The following is a 9,073-nucleotide window of genomic DNA, read 5'->3' on the forward strand; positions in this document are numbered from 1 at the left end:
GTCCCCGGCAAACTAAACAAAATCTCTGATTTATTGAAGACGATAGCATTGGGCAACCAAATTTGACTGCCAGTAGACCAAACTCACATGGATTAATTTAAGGCAACGCGCAAGTTAAGCTGTATTCAGTCGCTTGCAGAGCGCAGAGAGAATTGCTCAGTCTGGTTAAATACAGACAAGACTTTGGAAGGGGCTTGACATACACCCTTCAACTTTCAATGTAGTCCTCTGCATTCACTATTAGACATCATTTGCAAGTTGTTATTTATTTATAGGACAGTACGGTGTGATGAAAGAAACATGCATTGATTACAACTTACGATTGCAATACAGGTACCTAAAATTAATAAAGACGGTCCCTCCACCCATTCTGGAGATCTAATTCATTATAGTTTACTATTTGCAAGAATGATAAAGTAAATATTGCTTTCTTCCTAAAATAATGTGCAGTGTGATAAGGTCTATAGCTTCAGCTGCTGCAGAACAGCAGTTGCATTTGTGTGACAAGGTGATACAATGTTTCTATATCACTAGCAATATAGCTAGAGTATTAGGTCTGTAATCTACATAGATAGGGTTAAATTGTAGCAGCAGCTACAACAGGGGGTTTTTCCCAAACAGACCCTGATAAAACTTCAGTCCAATGAGAATGCTCTTTCCTCCAACCACTCCCAGACCCCTGGCTTCTTTCATTAAGGAGGGGCACGTACTTTTGTGTGGGAAGTGTTACAAAGATTCCAAAATATGAATGGAGAGATGTGAATTTCCCGAGCATTGGGGCAGAGAACGCTGACCCTGGTAGACTCTACAGTGTGTACAGATTATTGTTTCTAGGAAGAGAATCACAGAGGGCACAGAGGCTGCATCTTTTTGGGGCATGTAAGTTACTCTATCCTCACCTGTCCTTTGTTTCTCAGATTATGAAATAATTTGTATATATGAAAGACCTTCTGTTTCCACTGAGACAATGATCTAGACTTGCATTTTAATGACTTTTAGGATTTAATCACATTTTGTAGAAGAGTATATGCCTTGTGAAATGAAAAAAAAAAATTGCCTGTGCATTTTGGGTTCTTTCATGTCTCCCACGGGCTTGTTAAACCCTTAATGTTATTTTATGGATTTTACTTAAAAAATGCTGACACATTATTATTACACTGTAAGAAAAAAAAAGTCTTGAACTGAAAATCATGGCAGAATTTAGATGAGGGGACATAGATCTGTAAAGGGAGTTTAAATGATTTTGTTGTGGCTCTGCTGGGTACGTGTCAGATTAACTTTCTTTTGTTTCCAACTTAAATCTGACTTCATGTTTATTGATCGTCAGTAAATCTACTGACAGTTGACATCCTGCTCTCTTATCTCCAGCTCTGAAAGGTTATCAGGTTGCATTTGAAGCAATGGATGTGTTCTACTGGGTGAGAAAAGTGTATTTATAGGATAAAAGTTGTGTTTGTTGTCTGTTTGTTTGTTTTAAAGTTGTTACAATGAAATGTAGGATTTTATTCTTACTCTCAGAATGAAATCTGATACTAGAAGACTCCAATAAATACAATGGATCCTCACATACCACAGACTGTATAATCAGCCTCCAATCCGTATTGATGTTGTCTTGTAGCCCTTCAGATATTTTAGTGTATGGGGGAAGGGTAAGAAACTGGGGATATAAATCTTAACAAAGTCAAATTTTGTCTTAGAAACATTGAACTACAGGGCGCCACTTTACTCTGCAACGCAGAACAAACGCAGTAATAAAGTATTACTGGGTATTAAGAAAACCTGCTCACAAGATTTACAGTCTACAGCAGAATAGTTGGATACATAAGTATCTATAACTTAATGGGTTATAAGATGCAATTACAGCAAGGTTGGTTTGGGGGTCAGTAGGTTGTTTGAGTATAGAAACAGAACAAATGTAAGTTTTATTTGCATTGTGTTGAGGGTTGTTATTGGTTACAATATAATAAGAAGGTTTAGAAGATGGTTTGAGAATTTGAAAATGTTGCTAAAAGTGGTGAGTTTTCCAGGAGCTGGGGAAAGTCTTGTATGAGGGAGGGAATTCCATAGAGTGGGTGCAGCCCGAAAAAAGTCCCATAGCCTGAAATGGGAGCTGGTAATGAGTTTGGGTGAGAGGCGCAGATTTTGGGCCGAGTTGGGAAACCTTGAGACAAGTGAAGTGAGAAGTGATGACTTTGTATCAAACTTCTATCATTTATTTATTTATTCAGGCTTTTTCTTTTCAGAGTCTCTTCAGCAACTTAGAGCTATGGAGCTATCTATATGGTGATTATAATTATGACTTTGTGTGTCTTGGTATCCACGCATCAGTTCTCTTTACCCTCTGAGAAATCGATACAGTCTTCGGCCAGGTACTCCGTACTTCTGTTGAGCCTCCCAACTGATTGAGGCAATTCCTGAGATTCAGCAGGGGGTCTCCATTCCCTTTAAATAATACCAGGATCTCTATTTCAGAGAAAGAAAGAGAGAGAGAGAGAGTCATTTATGGGAGAACTCAATATAAAAATGTTTTATTTTTTTTACCCCAAAAGAACTAGAAGCACGCCTGAAAATCTGTGATTCTGGGAATAACTTCCACACTGAATTGGTATTGAAAATTCAATTACAGTGTTTAGAGTGAGGAGCACAATATGACAGTGCAAATACGTAATGATTAAATGACATAATGTGAATGCCAAGGACACAATGTTTACAGCCTTCCGCAGAGAAGATGTCGGAGACCCCAGAAGTCACAATCCAGGAAAACACTCACCCTCAATACTAACTTTCTGTTGTTTCCCTATTCCTCCAATGTTGTACCTGATCGGAGGGCGATGTCCATCTGGATTGTTCTCAGCGATATCCGCCGGTATCCAAACCGCGCTCCGCGTGTCCGCGGCTTCTCTTAGTGGGGGCGTTCTGTGTATTGACGGTGTCCTTACTGGATCAAAATAGTAAAATCAGCTTCAACGCGTTTCATCCATCCGGGACTTTTTCAAGAATACTGAAAGGGATGCTATTTATAGGTTCTTCCCTATTCCGCTTTATTAAGAATTTTGTTAAAAATGTGATAGTAATCAAAATGTAAATGAAAAACACACACTTTGGGGGGTATTCAATTGTTAGTGAGATCCCCGGAAAAAAGATCTGCTCACACTAAACACTGTAATTGAATTTTCAATACCAATTCTGCGGAAGGTTTGGAACATTGTGTCTTTGACACTCACAATATACATTATGTCATCTAATCAGTAGGTATTCATACCATTATATTGCGCTCCTCATTTCCAATACTTGCGATTGATTTTTCAATATAAGAGCAGCATTTAGACTATTCAGAGATATATTATATTATAGCTGGAACAAGTCGCATCTTAAAGCTCTCCTCTGATTCCCGGTATCTGTGCAGGCCTGTTATCAGGAATGTGATTGTTCTAATGGGATTCCTCCCCTCAGTCCTTAGTGCCCTACCTCACTGATCATCATCTTCTTTTATTCCCATCCTGCAATATGATCTACATAGTTTGTACCATACTTTTTTTTATTATTGAATCCCAGGGTGCGGTGCTCCATAACGCTCAGTACAGAGCAAAAACCATGGTGGAAGCTTGGGCCTTTGGACCTTTCCCAAAGGCAAAGGGTCCCGTTCTTCCCCTTAAGTAAATAAGGGTCTTCGAACCCCTCTTTGCCAAAGCTAGGCCCTGGCCCCCGAAGCCAAAAGGCCCCTTAGGGGGGCAAAGGTCTTCAGGGCTACCTCTTCCGCAAGGCTCGGGCAATCCCCTCTACCCCAAAGTCAGCCAAAGCTTCCCCGGAGGACTGGATCTTTGGCTCCCCCCATAAGGAGGGAGACTCGGACAACTTGGGGTACTTTAATAGCTCCAAACATAACTTGCACAGTGGAGTTGGATAAGAAGAATAGGTATAGAGACAGGAGGAAAGAGGGCCCTGCTCGTAAGAGCTTACATCCTAAAGGGAGGGAAACAGACTGGAGGCAGAATGGGGAATCAGAGGGGAACAATCTCAAGAGGAGTGAGTAGCGGGACAGAGGGAAGAGAGGTGAGGAGATGAAAGAGGAAGAGATGGTTAGTTGGATGGGTGGTGGGCTTTGATGACTGCATAGCCCAACCCCAATAATGTCACATATTCCACACTCTTGGTCACGCCCCCCAATAAGATTGACAGCAGAGCTCTGGGAGAAAATAAAGGGATTAGGGGGAAGAGAAGGCAGTGGCACCTCCACTGAATGGTGAACTCTGCAAGCAGGCTACGTAGCCCCAGTATAGAAACTATATAACATCTTACAACAAGAATACTGTTATATGTTCATCCCTCAACGTTTTCATTGGATAAATACAAAGAGAAAAACTTAAAAAAATATAGGATTGAAGTTCATTTAAAGTTTGGAAAAGTCATCCAATGATGAGCCACAGATTTATATAGGACTTTGATCCTCGAACACAGGGCGTTGCTTACAAATAGGGCTTGAAAATGGGGTAACAATCACATTAAAGACAACATAAGATCGTAGGCAAATTGTTGCTTCGTTGCTAACTACCGTATAGCCACAGACCATAAGCAAACACTTGGTTACTATAGTAGCAGCGAGGTGTCTCCGAAACATTCTCGAGCCACCCCGCAGTCAGAGATTTGCCAGAAATCTCCACTCATTCTTCTCTCACCTCTATGGGTGCTAGGGAAAATGAGCTGTGGTTCCTACCGTGATTGCCGGGCAACGTGTGCAGCGCGATCTCCAAACGCAACATCGCCGGCAGCTATATATCCAGTGGCGCACGCAGGGGGGGTTTCTGAGTCTCTAGAAACCCCCCCCCCTGCGTTAACTAAGTGGCCACTGTCCTATACAGCAGCCGCGGCGCTGTCAAAGAAGCGTCCGCGGCGGTGCTGTAGTGTATACAGCACCGCCGCGGACGCTTCTTAGACAGCGCCGCAGCTGCTGTATAGGACAGAGGTGACGGAACGGAGCTGCTGCGCATGTGCCTGAGCAGCTCTCTCTCGGGTTGTTGTTTTTGGGGTTTTTTTTTGGGTCGGGGGGAGAAACCCCCCCCCCCCCCCGACAATCCTCCGTGCGCCCCTGATATCCCCCTTAGAGGTAGATCTACTGCCAGAGGCACATTTTTTTTTGGGCAAATCACTGCTTACCGCGACTTAACACATGGGAGACTATCCATACCTCCCATGTATAAAAATTGGGATGGTGGTTTTATACCTTGGTGTCTAAAAAACCAGGCGCTTCGGTATGTAGTTTGCACTTTAGCAAATTGTTCTGATTACAAACCGCACATCAGTGCGCCTGAGGTTTGAGCAAACTGCAGGTTAGTGAATCCCCTCAATGTTTGTACATGGTAACCTATCGCCATTCAAAGGCTGCTAACATTTGTTCGTTCATTATCCTTTGTTTCAATGTTTAATGATTAGTAGACTGTAAGTAGTACATTGTAGATCATGTTTTATGTTCTTTATATTTCAGAAAATCGGACAAATCACCAAACAGCGATGGAAACTTTTACTGAAGAAGTGCTAAGTTTTGACAACTTTAGCAACGACAGCTTTTTTGATTTTAACGAAACTGTGGAAGTTGATTTCAACAGATCTAAATCTTTCATTCCGTATTTGTTGGTCTGCGCAGTGGGTCTTATTGGCAATGCTTTGGTCCTCTATGTGGTTTTGAGGTTTAGAAAAATGCGGACGACCACTAACATCTACGTGTTCAGTCTGGCACTGGGAGACCTTCTCTATATGTTAAGTTTGCTGTTTTTTGCCATTGAAATTTCCAGTTCTTACTGGCCCCTGGGGACATACATGTGCAGACTCTTCTGGACCTTGACGACCCTAACTACTTTTTCCAGTATCTACTTCCTGACCGTCATGTCCCTCGGTGTCTTCATGCAGCTATATTTCCCAACTTTTTCACAAAATAGACATGGACCTAAGGTAGCTTGGTTGACTAGTCTTGTTGTATGGACCCTCTGTTCGTTGCTGGGGATTCCTATATTTATCCATGCAGATATGGATGAGTATTACAACTGTAAGATCTTTTGGCCAGATCCTGTTGCCTTCTGGAACCTCACCTTTATCTCTTATATTTTCACCATGGCTTTTTTGGCCCCTCTAGCATTGATGTTCATCCTCCTCATCCTGATGGCAGTCCGGGCCCGCAACCAGGAGAAGTCATCTGAAACGGCTGTTGGTGGTGTCAAGGAGAACCTGATCATGATCACGGTCCTGTGCCTGGTCTATATCATTGTCTGGCTTCCCACACACGTGCTTGAAATGATGTCCGCAACCATTTCCAGCATGGAAATTGACGAAGGCGTCTACTACATAGTCAGCCTTATACCTTACTTGAAAAGCTGTGTCTATCCCATCCTCTATGGATTTCTATCTCAAAGTTTCAAGGACTCGTTCAACAGTGTTCTTTGCTGTAGAAAAATGCAGGACAGTAACACTAGCAGCCCTCCGCAGGATTCCACTGAAAGACAAGAGGAGAAATTGAACGTCTGTTAGCATTCTCTTTGCAGCTCTTGTTTTAGCTTTGAGTTATTACTCTACTCTTGCTTGGAACATTGGACTTTTCATAAGTGCATTTAAAAGACTACTGGTGATCACCGATATTATCCATTTGGCTAACCACCATGCAGAGCTTCTTCAAGGTCTGGAACCAATGCAGTGCAAGGGTTATGAACAGTATTCTCTACATGAGTATGCACTCACGGACGGTTATACATCCGGAAGACCTATCCCTGTGGGGTCGTGTTGCCTATAATCACTGAACTCCTGGACGGACCCTGAATTTAACTTTGGTTTATTTTTCCTTCATCCGGCGAGTATCATCATCATCATTTAATTATTTATATAGCGCCACTAATTTCACAGCGCTGTGCAGAAAAGTCACTCACATCAGTCCCTGCCCTATTGGAGCTTACAGTCTAAATTTCCTAACACACACAAACAGACAGACAGACAGACAGAGACAGACTAGGGTCAATATGATTGGAGCCAATTGACCTACCAGTATGTTTTTGGAGTGTGGGTGGAAACTGGAGCACTAGAGGAAACCCACGCAAACACGGGGAGAATTTACAAACTCCACACAGATATGGGGATAAATTAATCAAGCTGAGGGTTTTCCGGCGGGTTTGAAAAGTGGAGATGTTGCCTATAGCAACCAATCAGATTCTAGCTATCATTTTGTAGAAAGTACTAAATAAATAATAGCTAGAATCTGATTGGTTTTTAAAACCCGCCGGAAAACTCTTAGCTTGATACATTTACCCCATGGTCGGGAATTGATCTCATGACCCCAGTGCTGTGAGGCAGAAGTGCTAACCACTGAGCCACCGTGCTATCCTAGAGTATAGACAAAGCATTCTTTATAGTGATTCATAAATTTGTAAGTTATCGATTTACAAATCAGGATGCTCATGATCAGACTAGACCACGGCTTTGTCCGCAAAGATACACCCACAATCAGCCATGACCAGGCTGCAAAATTGTCAGTTCATGCTCCTAATACCTTCAGTTGTGCAGGAATAGCCAGAAAGAATCAGGACAGCTGTCTGTAGTGTTGAGTTGATGGGCAGTTGCCTTAGTGCTATATAGGGAGAGGAGAAATTGAATGCATTTCAGTATCTGAAAAACAAACCCAGCAGATTAAGCTTCCTACACGCTAAAAAGTTCCACTCCCAAATCCTCTCATCTGAGGATTACTTTAATACTTAAATACAACTTTACTATAAATAATTTTTGCCTATATGGGGAATTTTCTACATGAACACAATTGTGATGCATGACTTATGTAAAGGGACTATATCAACACGACATGTTACAACGATGAATTCTCTTCAAACAGGCTTGTCTAGCTGTGCATTTTTCTGACTCATGCATCTGGGAATATAAATACAATTATTTTTCACATTATTGTTTCTGTTCTCACAAAACCACTCAATAAATCTTTTTTTTTTTGCAGCCATGCTGTTAGTCTTGGAAAATATAATGAGTATTTAGGTTAATAATCCGTTTCCTGAAATCACTTAGAGGAATATGTTTTACCAAGCTTTGCTATACTGTTTAAAACAAAGGCACTTCCACTGAGGGGATACAAAAGACAGGATCATCAAAAGGAGAAGGGGCTTCTGTGAAGTGCCATTCACATGGCAGAAAAAGCTTCTGTTATGCTCTAATAACCCAGTGGATAGGAAATAAATTCACAGGGCTCCCATGTAATTTGTGCTTTCCAGATGGCCCTTAAAAAGCTTATTTGGATATTTTGCTCAGTAAAATATTCATTTTGCTACCCATTGTTATAGTGAGGCTAAGATGTTGGCCATAGCAGCCAATCAGATTCTAGCTATCATTTATCTAGTGCATTCTAGAAACTGATAGCTAGAATCTGATTGGTTGCCATGGGCAACACTTCCCCTTTTCATTTGCAGAAGGTTTGATAACTCTACCCTTAAAAGTAAGCTAAAAACTTGTAAACATTTTGCTGAATATTCAGAAAGTCACAGTGGAGGCAGCCATTTTTGGTCTGATTTCTTATATTTATAACTTCACTCGAAATTAGTGACATCACTGAGCCACTCCTGCCTACACACAGATTTATTCATGGGTTGAACTAATGTTCGTGAATGCACCAATTTCAATTCACTGGAAACTGATGATATCACTGAGGGACTTCTTATTCCGAAACTACAAATGAATAAATCATTTAAGAACAGTATATATTTGGTGCATGTACCCTATTTCCTATCCGTTCTACGTTAATAAAATAAAATATAGTCAGAGGTGGAATATCGTCATGCCCCATAGCAAAATTCCGGGAAGCGGCAGTTGGGGGTTCACTGGTCTTGCACCGAACAGGTGGCTCCCGAAGCGGCTGCCCTGGAGGTAGGTCCGTTACTGATCGTAGTCCACTGTTATAGAAAACAAATATATTATTACTGTTACTTATGTGATCGGAAGATGGCTGCAAGGCTTATATTAGGTTATGCTTTAAAAAAAAAAAAAAAAAAAAAAGGGTTAGGACCCCGGACTTTCCTCATTAGAACCAGTAGGCACA

General features: G+C 41.5%; 1 protein-coding gene across 1 annotated transcript; it reads left to right on the top strand.

The window, feature by feature from the left end:
* The first annotated feature begins 716 nt into the window (after nucleotides 1-716).
* Nucleotides 717-7,985, top strand: LOC142097433 (somatostatin receptor type 5-like). Its single transcript, XM_075179263.1, has 2 exons — nucleotides 717-879; nucleotides 5,483-7,985. The coding sequence occupies exon 2, from the start codon at nucleotides 5,509-5,511 to the stop codon at nucleotides 6,517-6,519; it is 1,011 nt and encodes a 336-aa protein (XP_075035364.1). The 5' UTR covers nucleotides 717-879; nucleotides 5,483-5,508; the 3' UTR covers nucleotides 6,520-7,985.
* Nucleotides 7,986-9,073: the final 1,088 nt, after the last annotated feature.

Source organism: Mixophyes fleayi, chromosome 7, assembly GCF_038048845.1.
Source record: "Mixophyes fleayi isolate aMixFle1 chromosome 7, aMixFle1.hap1, whole genome shotgun sequence".
Taxonomy (NCBI): domain Eukaryota; kingdom Metazoa; phylum Chordata; class Amphibia; order Anura; family Limnodynastidae; genus Mixophyes; species Mixophyes fleayi.